Source organism: Athene cunicularia (genome assembly GCF_003259725.1).
Source record: "Athene cunicularia isolate RWA chromosome Z unlocalized genomic scaffold, athCun1 chrZ_part3, whole genome shotgun sequence".
In the NCBI taxonomy this organism is placed as follows: Eukaryota; Metazoa; Chordata; class Aves; order Strigiformes; family Strigidae; genus Athene; species Athene cunicularia.
Window position 1 is genome coordinate 10,384,605 of NW_020799144.1, and position 16,743 is coordinate 10,401,347.

The window sequence follows — 16,743 nt, forward strand, 5'->3', positions numbered from 1 at the left end:
TTGGCTTCTCTTTTTTTATATTGTATTTCTGACTGCATAGCAGCCTGATTCAAGAATAAGGAGAGAGGCCACCCAAAATCCCCCTGCAGAGTGGGAACTATGGCTCCTATAGAAATGGTGGGTTCCAGCTTCCATAAGCTTGTAACTCTTCTGTGCTCTCAGAATAGAACTTGGTGTTTCAGTCCAGTGTTGACGGAGACACTGATGTGATCAAAGTATTTTCTAAACTCTGAATACCAGTTTCATCGAAGTGTTCAGCTGAAGTCATGAGGCGGGCACTTCAGCCTTGCAGGAGACAGTTTCAATGTCCTTTTGGTGTTTTCTGTTGCCCACCTTTGTCAGGCCAGCAGTCACTCTTCTGGTGGCTGCTAATCCCTGTTCAGACCTCTAACTCTACATGCTGCCTATACAGATCTGTAAGTACCTTGGACAAACTTGTGACAGAATTGACTTTTAGGTAGTATGGAGTTTGTAGCATTATATTGAGTCTATCTTTAGGAGAATTACTGTGAACATTGACAGTCCAACTGTGTCTGTCAGTGCAGGAACACTGGATAATCAGTTTCAACAGTGATTCAGAGTACTTAGTCCAACAAATGTTATTTCAAATGATAGGTAATATAAGATGCTTTGACTGGAGGAGGAGAGCACAGACATCTGCCTCTACAGGGAGAGATGAGGAACAAAGAAAGTCTTCCTTTGACCTGAACTCAAAATGAAGGTTGAATCACACTTGTGTGGACATGTCATTGCCTCCTTATATTTGATATAGTTAAATTAGTGTTCTGTTGCTCTGCTGCAGCAGAAATTTGCTTTCCATTCATTACCTTGTTGTAATTGTGTGTCTTCTGACTGTTATAGCTATCAGTCATACTGCCTTTTTGATAAACTGTAAAGAGGAGATAGGAATATATGCCATCCCATTTGCTGGTTACAGTATTTCAAACACAGAAGTCTTATGAAATCTCTCTTCCCAGTATCTTTTTGTCCAGGAATTCCTGTGATTATAAAATGAACCCTTTCAGGGCACATTTGTCAAATGTCAGTATTGATTTTTTTTTTTTCTTAATTTACCATTTTTTAATCAGGGTAGGAAATCTGTCTCCAGTATCTTTTCCATACTTACACAGCTTGTTGGATCGTTCAGTTTTGCACCTTAGATGAATCTCTTAACTTAAGAACAGATTTTAAATAGTAATTAATTAAGACTATATGCTACATAACTAAAATGGTGACAACTGAATTAATCTTATTTTGGCAAGCATGGAAGAAGAATCATCTGTTTATTTTCTTAGGAAAATGGCTAGGATGCCATTTCTTGACAATATAACTATGGACCTGCCAATTTTTAACTATAAAGTTTTCTTAAAGAATCCTAAATGCAACTACATGCTTGTGAGAGTTTAAGCTTTAAAAACACAGTTTTGTCTGAGCGTCACCTAGTGCTTTGATTCTTCTGGTTCTTGAAATTAATAATTCAATTCAATTATTTATATATGTATATAATTTTTTAAAAAATATATAACAATAAAAAATAACAAAACAAAAATCTGACAATATAACAATAAGTAACTATATAAATATATATCAGCAGTGTTGGCTATTCTTGATTAATGTTCCTGTATTAGCTATTAACAGCTTAAAAAAAAGAGTTATAAATTGTAAAAAAGGATCACCACCCCCTCAAAACTGTAAATATTCTAAAATTAGGCAGATTTTGGGAATGAAATATGAAATAGGTCTTGGTCATTTTGTTATTATATTTTGACTTCTGTAGTATCAAGTATAACAATAATAAGTTTGCACAAAAAGTGCATATGCACATCACATCTTATGGTAGTGTTCTCTGTTGTTATCATTGTCATAGTTATAGAAATCATTATATGGGGAATATATTTATCTTTTGAATACACCTAAAAGAGGAAGGGCCTAAAGATGTAAACTAAAGTAAAACTTCTGATTTAAACCCATTTCCATCTGCCACCCTTGAACACTCTTTACTTCTGGCAAACTGGCTTTGTCTGTGACTTTCTAACTTGCACTGTGCATTATACAAGAGAAGTAAAGCTGTCTTCAAAGATTGTGGATATTGTTCCTGTTTTGGATGCACCCTGATAGTTCTGATAGCTTTAAAAATGGAAGAGCAAGATTGATGTTTTTGTGGCATCAAACTGTAGACATATTTAGCTGTCACATTCAGCAGAAGCTGCAGCTGTCAATATAAGTAGCAATAAGTTAGCAATGTAGAAGTGATGTGTGCATGGAGCATAGGGGCCAGAGCTCAGTCCGAAGGAAAAGACAGTTTTATTGCCAGCTGTAGTAAAGAGGTGGCATTCAGGCTGTGATCAGCCAGGCTTAATGACATTAGCAGGGTTTTATGATGTTCTTTACAAAAAGGGCAGTTTATGCCATGAAGTTTTTGTTTCTTCAGAACCTGCTTTTCCACCTTCTTGGCCATGGTGGGTTTGAAACAGCAGGTACAAAGTGGTAGGTGTCGTTCATTTTAAAGAAATTCTGACTGCGTTAAGTGTCCTCACAGAGTTTGTGTTGTAGGATCTGCCAAAGCAACTCCATTTTTCTCAGAAAAACTTGGCCATTTGATTAATTGCCTCTTCAGCTGACTTCATATTTGATGAAAGAGTATAGGATATAGCTTAGCTGGCTGTGTGGGGTTAGTAGTAGTGAAAGTATTAATAAAAACTTTTCACTAAAGTTAGTTGGCATGTCTTTCGAAATACACAGGGAGCAGATACATTAAATCATAAGGGCAATTGCAACTGCTTGTCTGCAAAGAAGAACTTGAGCATAAATCAAAATCTCTCTGCAGCCTTCTCTTCCAAAAAGAGGTTCAGTAATGACAGAAATTTTCTTTTTTGGTCTAGTTTGCAGTTCTTTGTCTCATCAGGGTCCCTTCAAGTTTTCCCTTGCTCAGTACCGTTGCAGATTTATTTTGATTGTCTAAGAAAATGAAGGAGAACAGCGGTAGCTGTACTTTCATAGTCATTCTTCAGCACCCGTTATGGACAGAAGTTGTTTTTTTCATCTTCAATGGTCTTAGCAGTGGGAGTGCTTCTCTGGATTTTATGGCAAAGTTATAGAAACTTTCCTCAGTTATATCAGTAGGATGACTTGGCTTCTGCTTGTAAATTGAAATCAAGGTGACTATAAATATGTTATCTGTCCCAGATAATAAACTGTATCACATGCCCACTAGGATAAATGGCTTTTTTTGAGTTGATGAATTTTTTTTTAGGCTTTTTGGAGTTGATGGCTATTACAGCAAGAACATTTCTTTCAGCAGCCATTTTGCCATCTCTGGATTTTTTGTTAATTATAATTTCTCTGTAACCAATACCAATCTTATTATTAAAACATTATTTTAATGAAATGGCTGCATTAATTGAAATGTTATGACCTATGTCAGTAGGATGGAGAAGCCCTATACAATTAGTATCCTAACAACAGCTTTATTGCTATGATCTATACCTTCTATCAGGATGATAAAAGTTCCCTGTGTAGCTACAGTTCCTCTTAACACTGCACCTGCAACATAGTGGTTCCACGGTAATAGAGTTGCTGTTGTAGTAATTCCATTATTAGAGGAAAATACTCTGTGAGGAGAAGAGAAGAGAGAGAAGTTTGGAACATTTTTCTTGTGACAGTTGTTGCTGTCCTGTTGCCTTTGCAAGCGCCATTACTGGCCCTTATAAACACAACATGCATATCTTCATCTGGCTTCAGTGCTCAGGCTTAAAGTGTCCCTAGCCTTCATTCATACAAAGGTTCCTCAATTTTTACACCTGACCCTGAGCAAATGTGTAATTTAAGCATAAAGTAGTCCCTTTGACCTCAAGCTCAACACGGTTTAAGTTCCACTATTCCGATCATGGGACACAGTCAATCTGAAGAGCAAAATTTTATTACTTTCTTTCTGAATGAGTAGCGTTAGATTTTGTTAACACATAAGTTATTATTGATGTATATAAAAATAAGGAATGAAAATAAGATAGTCTGTGAATTCAAGAAGATAAAGTACCTATAGTATCATAATCTTGAGTAAAGGATTTTCACTGAAAAACAGGCATTTGTTTCAGTAAGCATGGTCAAAAATTGGTGAAAATGGAAGAGCGTGTAACTTCTTTATTCATAGCATCACTATTTCCCTAAGTGGAAGAGATTATGGGGGACATGTTTTATTAATCCTGCCTTCTTTTTCTGACCTAATGAATGGGTTTGTGAACACTGATGGGAAAATGTCTGAGAAGAATTGGTCCTGGCTGTGGTATTTGTGCATAAAAGTTTTGACACCCCTCCATTAATTTGTTTTTGCAAAGCAACAGCATGCAAACTGGATTGGGGAAAAGGCAGTTTCGGGCACAAATCCCTTGCACTATCATAAATGGAGAGACCATAAATGTTATGATGGATGCTTGAAGGCAGTTTAATGTAGCAATGGAGAAAATAGAAGCCATTGCTACTGGAAGAGCTCCAGTTATGGCAGAGAAAATAAATGCTGCTGTTACAAGAGATGTACTGACAACAAAATACCTGCTGGCTGGGGAACAGAAGAGCAGAGCATAGTACAGATACCTACAGGCAATTACCCGTTACCTGAAGTAATGTTTATTTTTAGTTTAAACCTGACATGGATTGTATTTCCTATATGCAGTGCTTGTTAAATGGACATCTGACAGCTTGTTAAATGTTAAATGCAATCTGATGGAAGTTTTAGACTTAAACTTGTACTTAGGCACTACCCAGTCTTTGCCACTGTCCAGATTCATGTCTTAACGTTTCACTGTGCTGTAGGCGCTGCACAGGAGAGGGGATGAAGTTAGTTTTTCACATTGTAATTCTTGATGACCCTGTGAGGGATGGTCTAGTTTCATTAGTCAGTGCTGACAGGACAGGCGAAAGATGGTTGATCAAGCCTTCAGTTTCTGATGGACATTATGGGAAGAGGCCTCCTTATGCCACACAGGAAAAGCTGCTGCTCAACTGAAATGTTTTCCAGTTTTCTGGGAGCCTGTCGCATTCATTTTTTGTTGTTGCTGCTGAGGACTCAGACACACTATCTAACTTAAACATCAGTGGAAGGGGTTTAAGGTCACCGGTTTAAGCTCACAACTGAGGCAGCTCAGCACCAGTGCACAAGTGGTTATGGCTGCACAGCTAATGAATCGTAGGCTGTTGTGCTTCCAGCACTCAGTCACATTCAATCTTGTGTAGCATTCCTAAACAAAACTACATTAATTTTCAAACTACCTAATGAAACATTTCCCACCTTTCATCCATCTCTCTCTTGCATGGTTTTGTGTGGCAGGAGTTGAGGTAATGACTACAGAAATGAGTACAGAACATCCTTACAAATCTTTCTTGAAGCCTCCTAGTAAAGAGGTCCTTCTGCAGAAAATAAATGAAGCAACATTTTGAGCTTTCAAATTCAATGGAGCTAGTTGCTGCCTGTAAAAATTTTATTTTCTATGAAAGTTGGGTCAGACTTTGAGGGATATGCAGATGTATGACGGACTCCAGCATACGGTGCTGAACAGACAGTGTTATGAATCAGCCTCATAGACAGGTACAAGAAAATAATGCTGTTGCTTTCAAATAAACTGTGTGTCAGTGTACTACTGTCCAGAAGAGTTCTGGACAACCAGCAAATGGGTTCTTGCTGCACAATGCCAGTGAGTAATTGTGAGAATTGATTCGAAACTCTCCCACATTACTGTCTAAACTGCATTTCCACATGACCAGTTTGGAGAAGATTATTTGTGAACTAAGAGTGGGAAGACTCTTTTATACTATTTAAAGTGGTGGTGGGGATTGCCATAGTCCAATAGGACTTTAGATTTTTTATCTAACGGGTTTATGGATCAGGCTGGCTGATGGCTAGTATTGCTGCCCTAATATTTTACTCAGGATACATTTCACTGCATGTGGAATATCATTCCACCAGATGGCTGCAGCAGGTAGTAAATATGCTCATGAAGCTGATGCAGCACAAACTTTCACTCATTCTCACATTTTTGATAGTGTTTGAGAAGGACTTGGGATTTGTCATACTATGGATGCACAGCCCTCTCTTAGGGCATGCCATGAGCAACAGAAGTGCGAGTTCCCTGCTTTTCCTGACTTCAGAGCTGACCTACAGGGACTGCTCCCTATGGTGACAAGATAAACCACCATCTTCAGTTCTGGACTCATCTGCAGTGACTACCAGCAAGGGCACTAATTAGTGGTACTTCGTGTGAAACCTGACATTTGCATATACAGCTCTTGTGCAGTACTGAGTTCTAGCTACCTCCAGCCCAGGCCTAATCTGAACTGTGACCTGGCAATGTAAAGGCTGTGTAGCCCATTACCAATTCTGAAATCATTCCGGACTTTGATAACTCTTGCATTTTTATTGGCAGCTGTCTGGTACTTCCTCCTCAGAGCTGCTGTGTCAGTGATCTAACCTTCACTATACATTAAAGCCTTGTGGGGATGCCATTATATACAGGATTTGGCATTTAGGATTTGACTGAATCAGATCTGATGCTCTCAGGGTGTTTTCCCTGACGCTCAACAGTCCTGCCTCAGCCTTTTTGCTTTTTAGAGGCTGCTGCTTAATGGGTCTTGGCTCAGGATTTCTTTTAATCTCTTGCGCTTTTTTGGTTTTCCTATCCATGTGTGAGATATCCCTGTCTTTCAGGTTTTGAATAAACAGCATGGCATTCTTGCACTTTCATGCTTTTTGTTTAGAGAAAGAAAGGCACATGCAGCAAGCTTATTGCAAAAGTCTGACTTTGGACACAGCCGTTTTGCATGAGATCACACATGTGGACTTTCAGTGCTGAAGGATCTGTGTCATAATGAATTTAAGTTTCCTGGATTAGAAGTAAACAAATAATTGACAGTGTTCAGTTTTCAAAAATACTGCGATAAATGGAAACCAAAGCAGATCTTTCTGAATGTGCAGACATGCAGCTTTAGTGCACATGCCGTTCTCAAAGCCCGGCCAGGACACAGCATGAGTTAAACTAAACCCTGGATTATTTAATTGTTGCCATTCAAAATTCTGTGTATTGTGATATTTACACCACCCTGGCACACCCATTACTTCAGGATGTGTAGGAAGCAACCCTTGATAATTCGACAAAAAGGAGACAAGTTAGGAAGAAGGTTTCACTAAGACCAAGTGTTCTCAGAGCCTTCATATCAACCCAGGAGCTGATGGCTGGGTCCTGTAGCAAAAACCTCTCCCTTTACATCTGTTGGATCTGGAGGGGAAGAAAGAGCCTTTCCACCTGTCCAAAAAGAATGGAGGAGAGATTGCAGGGAATTTGGAGTGTGAACAAATTTCACCTCTATCACATGCTCCTAAGTTACAGATATTGATGCCAACGATGGTGGGACCAAGGATGTTACCCTTTTGAAAAGCTGAGTAGCAATGCACATTGCTTTTTCATAAGGACACCTAATTGTTAGAGTTTGGGAATTTTTTTCAGTGTCACTCTGTCACGTAAGCAGAGGAAGGACTAAAAGAAGGACATACAATGTAAAGTTAGTGAACTATTAAAAAAAATAAAATCTGGCCTCCATTTGTCTCTCACTGGTGGTTTCCTGAAGCAAGAAGTGCAGGATAGAATCAAATACCAGGTGACAGAATGACTGGGAATTACTTCAAGCTTAATATTCAGCTTTCGGAATTATTTTTATGCCTTGTTCAGAGTGCTAAATCACTTAAAGCCCAGATTATTTTTGCTGCTCTTTTGGGGAGTGTGTGCTACCTCTTTATGCTCTTTCTGTGTAAGGAAGTTGGGTAAAATTGCTGCCTAGTCTCCTTTTTTTTTTTTTTTCCTTTTGCTTAATGGGTTTGTAAATATTGTTAACTCTCTTTTTTTGTTGTTGTTATCTTTGAGGAACACCATTGGCATAATCTATGTATTTTCTGGAATTATTTGGAGACCTAAGCTGATTTAAACTAGCAGATAGTTAGAAAGGAGTTTTAATACAAACTGCCACTTTTTCTCCACAGAAAAGAACATCAGTTCACTTTTACCAACAGCAGATGGTAGCATTCTTGTGCAAGTTATCTGTTTGCAACTGCAATGTCATAAAATGATTGATCCTCATGAGTACATTTTCAGCATAAGAACCAAGTGTCCTTCAGCTGTAAGAGACCCTGTTCAATATTTAATAATATAGAACATGTCCTATTTGCTGAACATGACAGGCTAGGATTTGTTTTTTGTTTCTCGGCAAGGGGTTGGAGAAAGTTTTCACTGTGTAACAGGAAGACTTTGTAAGCATCTTCTCTTCAGTGCAGGCAGTTTACTACATGCTAAGATAAAATGCTATCACAGAATTAGGGGACTCTGGCTACAACTGCTTCAGCTTGGACAAGGGAAATCTGTGTTAGAGCATCAATTTAGTATTGCTTCTTCACTACTGGGAAACAGAGCCATTACAAGAAGCACATCTAAGGAAAAGGGTCTTTACCTAGGATAAAACACCTGTCATGTTAAACCTCATAGTTGGTCTCTGCCGTGTCTCTGGTGAGTAGCATAGTGCAGTGGATCAGGCTTACATGGCTGAACTGGGAATGCCATGCAGAGGCGGTGATCCTGCTGTTTTCTTGGTCGTGGTCCATGCCTTCCTCTCCCCACCCCGCTGCATTGCATTCTGTGCTTTACAGCTGTGGAGGAGTCCTGGGCTTAGCGGCATCCAAGCACAGTCTGCTCAGCTGTAAACAGGCTATCATGGTGTTTGTTTTGTATTTGATATCTTCCTTGCCTGGAATCCCTTTCTAGCCATTCCCTGCTGTGCTGTATGTCCCTTCTTGTGCATGGGGATGAGGTAGGATTTGTTTATTTTGGTGCAGAAGCACTAGCAGTGACCTCAGCAGCATTAAAGGAAAATCACTTCCCTAGGGCATGGTGCATGAGACAGTCAGATATGCTGATCTCGTGGTATCACCCATGTAAGAGCTGATGAGATCACCGTTATGCATTGAGTGCAAGCTTGATTAAGTCAGAACACGTTTTCTGTTCAAGTGCATGCTGGAGATGAATGTGAAATCTTTATGGAGCGTTGGATTGAGTTTTCAGCAGCACTGTGTGCAGTGTGGAGAGGAACAGACAGTCTTACCATGTTGTAGGGAGTGTGTCTGTCTGCAGACTTAACTGTCACTAAGTGATTTTCTTCTTTTCTGTAGGATAGTTTTGACTGGGCTTCTCGAAGAACTGTTTTAGGACATTTTGCTGTAGAATAGCCTAAAATAATAAGCCACCTCCTGGAAGTTAAAGCCACCTTGAGGGCTCTTCTTCCTTCTTGCTCCGCCTCACAGGCTCCAAATTAAATTTGCTTCCCAGCACCATTTTGGAAGGATAAGGGGTCAAAGTTGTTAAAAAACTTTTCAATGCAGTGGATTTGTGTCATGTATTACTTTTGATCAGGTACTTACATACAGTAGCTTTGCCTACTTGCATTCGGGTAATGCTGATTGAGTAACATGAGTTACTTTTGCAAACCATTACATTTTATCAAAAATGGTGGCATAACCTGGTTGGTGATCTTATTTCCCTTTTAAGATAGGAGAATGTGGACTCAAATATTAATTTGTCAATGACTATCAGTAAAAGAGCAATGTTGGTTAGATTCTGAAATGAGAAGAGTTGTGTCAAGGATCCTGTTTTGCCTTCTTCAAATGCATACAGTATCTTTTCTGTTTTCTTCTTGCATAATAAACCAACTGATATTCCTTCTTAGGAGCACCCCTTACTTGGGCAGCCATATTTTTTTCTGCACCCCTGCCGGACTAATGAATTCATGTCTCCTATACTGACCAGTTCACAGAAACAGAACAGGTGAGACACTCTACTGTGCCTTGCAAGGCATTATGCAGTGCAGATAAAGTAAATCAGCCAGGAAGTGGAAATGGTCAAAACAACTTTCTTGGTCCAAACAGAATAAGGTTCTGGATTGTCACCTAAGGGCTGAAAGTTAAAATATATCTGGTATAGATAAAGTGAAGGGATAGTTATTTTATGACTGTCAAGTGTGTCTGCAATTCAGAAGAAGCTGGGATAATACGTTTACGGTGAATTTTTTTTTACCCTAGACACACAAATTACATTATATTGTGGCTTAGTACTGTAGGCCCAGTTGTGGGTCTGAATCTGCCCCTGAGTTACGCAAAAGCAGCACCTAAACAGAATACAAATGCTGATACAGTTGAAAGGTAAGAGAAAATTAAATCACCTTTTTTTTTTCTCCCATACTCCTATGAAGTTAAAAAGATCAATGGGTGACTGGCAAAAACATTATCTTCTCCTTTGGAGCTCTTGGTTGAGTTCATTTAGGACTCACCTTTTGATGGCTGGCTCACATGGCTGCCTTATTGTCTTACTTACTTTGCAATGAAAATTTCTGCTGGGAGTGGTGTGCTTGTCCCACTGCTGACACCATTCATGACTGTCAGAAGGTTCCTGATGTCCTGGGGTCTTTCTCAGGTGTGTTGGAGCATTTCATGGCAGTCCCATCAGCAAATGGTTGGTGGTGTGATCTGGCATAACTCTGCTACAATGGTTTTCATTCCATCTCTTCTTCCTGTGTGATGTCTCCACTTCAGGCCTCTTAGCTGAAGGACAGATGATGGTTTGTTGGGAAATAATGGACATATGAGCAATCCTACACATGTGCATGCCTCGGCAAGGACATAGAACAAAGAACTCAGCAACCAACTCCAGGAGATGGGTTGGGCAGAGAAAGACATTTGAGTGTGGCGCTTATTATCCAATCGTGAGAAGGCTCAAAGCACATGGACAAAGCTAACTGTCCAGTCATAAGGATTGCACCATGTACCGTTCACGTGCATAGGAGAAACCTATAAAAGGGCTTGCTTACCTTCAGTAAATTGGCAGTGCTTGATCATACTGGTCGTGTGCATGTCCACAGCTCCCGCATCTGGTGCCCAAACAGGGACCCTCAAGATTGGCACAAGTCTTTGCTGAGGACTCAACAGAGGTGCAGTTGAGAGTGGAAAGCCGGTCGAAACTGATCCAGACCCTGCCCCAGGGTCTGAAGGTGAGAAGCAGCGCGCTGTAATTTGGGTTGAAGATCTGCGAAAAGAAGCAGCGGCTGTGGAGGAATGGGGTCTTTTCTCGGCAGGGACGAGCAAGCAGTGGTGAAAGTAGTCCAAGATATCCTCTCCATGAGAGGGATAAAATATGGTAAGTCCACCCTGAAAGGCTTGGTGAAATGGAACTGGGAAAGAGGACTTATCTCCAGTGCAGGTCTCATATTTGAGATACCTACCTGGGAATCCATAGGAAAAAGGCTTTGGGACGCGATCAGTGAGGGGGAAGGTCGGCAGAAGAAGTGAGCGACTATCCCGTGTTCTGGAAGCTGATCCACAAGACAATAGAGGAGCTGAGCGATGACTGCGCGGCTGGTGACCGCGTGGCTGGTACTTCCACCTTTGCAGCTGTAGAAGCGGCTTCTGGCTCTGATATACTGCCCACGGTGCCTGCGCCGCTGGCAGATCCCGTCGCGTTATGTCGGCCGAAAAACCCATCTGCTTCATTGGTTGCACTGGCGGGGCCGCGGTGGGAAACAGGGGTTAGACTGGGAGCTGCATGGGCGGGAGCGGGAGATGCCTGGTGCCGCGCGAGAGGAGAGTGAGGGGAGAGCGGGGGCATCACCAGAGCCCAGCGGTGGTCAGAGCGCGGATGGGAACGTGGGTGGAACCGACGTATCGCCGCCTGTGCCTTCCTCGCAGGGAGAGAAACCCCCGCCTCACAAGTCGGTGTTTCAAACAAAGAAACTTCACTCTTGCAACTTAATAGACAAGCTTGAAAAACTGGCTGCAACACGGGAGGAGAAGATGGAGCACAGATCGTATACCTTTTCATCTGGCACGCAACTGCAACTGTCTGCTCCTGATCTGCCACCTGAGTATTCGGTTCCAGTACCTGCTTCTAATCCATTCTTGCTATCATCACAGGCGGAGGCTGCGCTTCCTTCGTTTCACCCTACAACTTCACATATTTTTTCTTCACAGGTGCAGAGTGCCTCTGTGGCCACACGCTGATGGAAAGAGATTATTAGAGATGCTATAGTGGAGGGGTCTTTTATTCCTGAAAGCGTACAAGCGTTTCCTGTTTCTATTAATAGTGTTAGTGGTACTAATGAATGGGATCCTTTAGATTGGAAATTGCTTGAAAAGGCTAGAGCTTCAGTAATGCAAAATGGTCTTCATCATCAATTAACAAATTATTATATTTTTTCATCATCACTGTTAATTCCAAAAGATATTGATCAAATAGCAGCAGTTATATTACCTCCATCTCAAAAAATGTTGTATGAAAGTGCATGGGCTAAATTAGCTAATAATGAGCAAGCTCAGCCGTGACCACAAGGCAATACACTTTGTTTCATTCAAACGCAAATGTTGTTAGGTACAGGACCCTTTGCAACAGTAGATCTACAAGTCAATTTCTTTAATGAAGTGTTGCAACTATCGCAGTCAATAGCTTGTCAAGCCCTAATGTCTGTGCCTGATACAGAAGGGAAACGGCAAGATAAATTTGTAACAGTAAAACAAGGTCTTAATGAGCCTTATTTTAAATTTGTAGATTGCCTCTATGACTCTCTTGAACAGCAGTATGACATGACTGTAGAAATGAAGGAAAACATGTTTAAACTAATGACCTTTGAGAATGCCAACCCATCCACCAAGCTATTGTTAGTTACCCTCCCACAAGGAGCATCTGTAGCTGACATGATTGAATTAACCAATAGAGGGATGCAGCATTTTTCCAAAATAAAGAGGGGGGAGCAAAAAGAGGGAAGAAGTGCTATAATTGTGGCAAATGGATGTTACTCACATAGTAGAATTTGGTAGGTTAAAATATGTACACATGGTTATTGATACCTTCTCCATGACTATTTGGGCTACAGCTCTAGCTGGAGAGACAGCTAAACATGTTGAAAAACACTTATATAGTTCTTTTGCTGTACTTGGAGTGCCAAGAAAGATCAAAACAGACAATGGTCCAGCATATATTTCTGGACGCTTCCAACACTTCTGTATCTTATGGGGCATTAAACACCGCACAGGAATTCCACACTCTCCTACTGGACAAGCAATCATCGAACGAGCTCATCAAACTCTGAAGCAAATGCTTCAAAAACAAAAAGGGGGAATGTCAGATATGATGCCAGCTGAATGATTAAATAAAGTTTTATATGTTTTAAATTTTTTGAGGCTTACAGGAGAACGTCAGAAACCACCAATGATGATTCACAGTTTAGCAATAAAGGGTGATGCTGAACAATCTATGGGCACACAGCAACCGTTAGTTATGTTCAAAAACTTCAATACTGGGCAATGGGAAGGACCTGTTAAAGTACAGTTAACAGGCAGAGGTTATATGGGTTTGCTTACAGATCATGGCTTACGGTGGGTTCCATCTTGCTGGGGAGGCCTTGGAAAGAAGGTCAAGCTCACAACCCTGAGCCTTGCAATGGTTCTAAGTGATTAATGCTCATACATTCTGAATGTGTTTATTGAAATCCCTTCCAAACCAGTAGGGGCCCATAAGAACGTTACATAAGAAAATTAACCATGTTCACAGGATAGTTGAAGAAGTTGTTACAAGGGAGAATTGTTGGAATTGTTGGAATTCTTATGATTGTTATTATTTTGCCATGCTTAGTTTGTTGTATTAACAATCATTGCAAAAAAAGCCTGCACAGAATGTGGATTGCTCAAAAACAAAAAGAGGGATATGTTGGGAGATAATGGACATGTGAGTAATCCTACACATGTGCACGCCTCGGCAAGGACATAGAACAAAGTACGCAGCAACCAACTCCAGGAGATGGGTTGGGCGGAGAAAGACATTTGAGTGTGACGCTTATTATCTAATCATGAGAAGACTTGAAGCGCGTGGACAAAGGTAACTGTTCAGTCATAAGGATTGCACCATGTACCGTTCACGTGCATAGGAGAAACCAATAAAAGGGCTTGGTTACCTTCAATAAATGGGCATTGATTCATCATACTGGTCGTGTGTGTGTCCATAGCTCCTGCAATGGTTAGCTGAAGTAAAGCTATTGCAGACTTCCATTCCTAGGGATGAAATCAAACAGAGGAATCATTCCTGAATGGTAAGCAACGCCGTGTGGAAAGGTGACTGTTCATGGCTCTTTCTCTGACAAGACCTTGCCTGGCTACAGTGGAACACTGTCCTGGTTCAGCTAGGATAGGGTTAAGTTTCCCCAGTAGTGGGAAGGGATCTCCAGGCGGGTTATTCATACCATGCTGATGTCAGGTCCGGCACGGAAGCACGGGAACAGTTTCCTGTGGGCTTTTGTCGCGGGAAGCACACACGGCGGGCTGGCTGTGTCCTTTGCAGCATTTCTCTGTTTATCTTTTGTCTTGTTTACTGTTACTACTGTTTATTGTTGTTGTTATTGATACTGTTGTTGTTCAGATTGTTTATCACACTGTTGTATTAAATCTTTTCTTATTTCAACCCCGGAGTTTGTGCCTCACTTCCAGCCCTGCCTGGTCCGAGGGTGTGGGAGGGACAACAACAATGTGGTCTCTGGTCCCAGCAGGGCCTAAACCACCACAAACACCTAAGAGTCGGGCGAAGTTGTGACAACTCTCAAGCACCACCAAGACATGAACTCCTTTGCAGTTGCATTGACCCTTTGAAGGCACTCACCTCCTACCTCTGTTTACTTTGGTTATAGCTTTAGTAAGACTGCATATGAATGCACAAGCCTGTGGTTCCTTGATAGAGATTGAGATACGGGGTTTGGATCTGCTGAATTTATCTATGAAAAATCACATCTCCAGGAATCAGCACCATCTGTGAGGATATGTACAACAAAATATTTGTAGGATGTGGTTTAAATGTGTGCAATCAGTGTACGGGCTGTGACTACCTAGGGACCACCTTCTCCACCACAGCCTGATGCATGGACCACCCCTGTGTTCCACACCACACACAGAATATCCTAATCCCAGGACTAAGTAATATTTTTCTGAGAATATTTTGTGTAAGTCATGCTTGAGAGAATAAACAAGATCAGGACTGTAGACAGAGTACTTAGAGCCTACATCTCCAGAGTTCAAGGTGCTTAATGCTATCGTATGAGAACATCTGGCTTTTCTGTGCTTCACTGCCTCCAAAAGAAGCTTTACTATACCCTGTGGGAGTTACTGTTGTAGTCAATTAGTATTTCTCATTGTACTAGTAGTTGTTCACAGGTTTAGTCCCTATCTTGCAGTCTTTATGCAAGCTTCCCCTGACAGCTGTTGGGTTTTGGGCAAGTAGAAATGCATGGTAGTGCAATCGGGGAAAAACAGGTTAAAAGTAACTTCCATAAAAATAATCTTGGATTCTTTCCCAATCACATTTTATTTTTAGTATAAAACAGACCACAAGTCCTGAGCAGTTGAGAAGGAATTACAGATTTTACTTTATATGTTCAGCAATAAGTCAAATATATGTCGAATGCCACATCAGAGGTAGAAAAGTGAAATACTTCGGGTTTCAGAATCATAGAATCATATCATAGAATCATAGAATGGTTTGGGTTGGAAGGGACCTCAAAGATCATCTAGTTCCAACCCCCCTGCCCTGGGCAGGGACACCTTCCACTATCCCAGGTTGCCCAAAGCCCCGTCCAACCTGGCCCTGAACCCTTCCAGGGAGGGGGCAGCCACAGCTTCTCTGGGAAACCTGTGCCAGGGCCTCACCGCCCTCACAGGGATGAATTTCTTCCTTACATCTAACCTAAATCTCCCCTCTTTCAGTTTAAAACTGTTACCCGTCATCCTATCCCCACACCCCTGATCCAGAGTCCCCCCCCCCTTTCCTGCAGCCCCTTTCAGCCCTGGGAGGCCGCTCTAAGGTCTCCCCAGAGCCTTCTCCAGCTGAACCCCCCAACTCTCTCAGCCTGTCCTCACAGGGGTGCTCCAGCCCCCCGATCACCTTTGGGGCCTCCTGTGGACCCACTCCAGCAGGTCCGTGTCCTTCTGATGTTGGTGCCTCCAGAGCTGGACCCAGCCCTGCAGGGGGGTCTTATGAGAGCAGAGTAGAGGGGGAGAATCCCCTCGCTCGCCCTGCTGGACACACTTCCCTTGATGCAGCCCAGGACACGGTTGGCTTTCTGGGCTGTGAGCTTGCTCACAGTCAGTTTTCCATCCACTACTACTCCCAAGTCCTTCTCCTCAGGGCTGCTCTCCATCCACTCATTTCCCAGTCTGGATTAGTGCTTGGAATTGCTCCAACCCATGGGCAGGACCTTGCACTTGGCCTTGTTGAACTCCATGAGGTTTGCTCAGACCCACCTCTCCAGCCTGCCCAGGTCCCTCTGGATGACATCCCTTCCCTCCAGCATGTCAACCCCACCACACAGCTCGGTCTTGTCGGCAAACTTGATAAGGGTGCACTCAATCCCACCGTCCATGTCAACGACAAATATGTTGAAGAGTGCCGGTCCCAACACTGACCCCTGAGGACACTGCTCGTCACTGCTCTCCACTCGGACATCGAGGTGTTGACTGCAATTCTCTGAGTGCGACCATCCAGCCAATTCTTTATCCGCCAAGTGGTCCATCCATCAAATCCACGTCTCTCCAATTTAGAGACAAGGATGTTGTGTGGGATTGTGTCAGAAGGTTTGCGTAAGTCCTGGTAGATGATGTCACTTGCTCTTCCCTTATCTACCAACTCT

General features: G+C 41.9%; 1 protein-coding gene across 3 annotated transcripts in view; it reads left to right on the plus strand.

The window, feature by feature from the left end:
• The window catches only part of ATG10 (autophagy related 10), an 83,476-nt gene extending 68,372 nt beyond the window's left edge, over positions 1-15,104 (plus strand). Inside the window, exons 5-9 of one of the 3 annotated variants that reach the window (XR_003400199.1) lie at positions 9,757-9,854; positions 10,109-10,228; positions 10,619-10,644; positions 14,088-14,244; positions 14,640-15,104. Coding sequence is in view for 2 of the 3 variants with exons in the window: in XM_026866641.1 (XP_026722442.1) it covers positions 9,757-9,854; positions 10,109-10,228; positions 10,619-10,631 (231 nt within the window). In the remaining variant the exon portion in view is untranslated. Of the gene's footprint in view, positions 1-9,756; positions 9,855-10,108; positions 10,229-10,618; positions 10,791-14,087; positions 14,479-14,639 lie in introns of those variants that run through there. The other 2 variants (XM_026866641.1, XM_026866640.1) reach the window with 2 other exon arrangements.
• Positions 15,105-16,743: the final 1,639 nt, after the last annotated feature.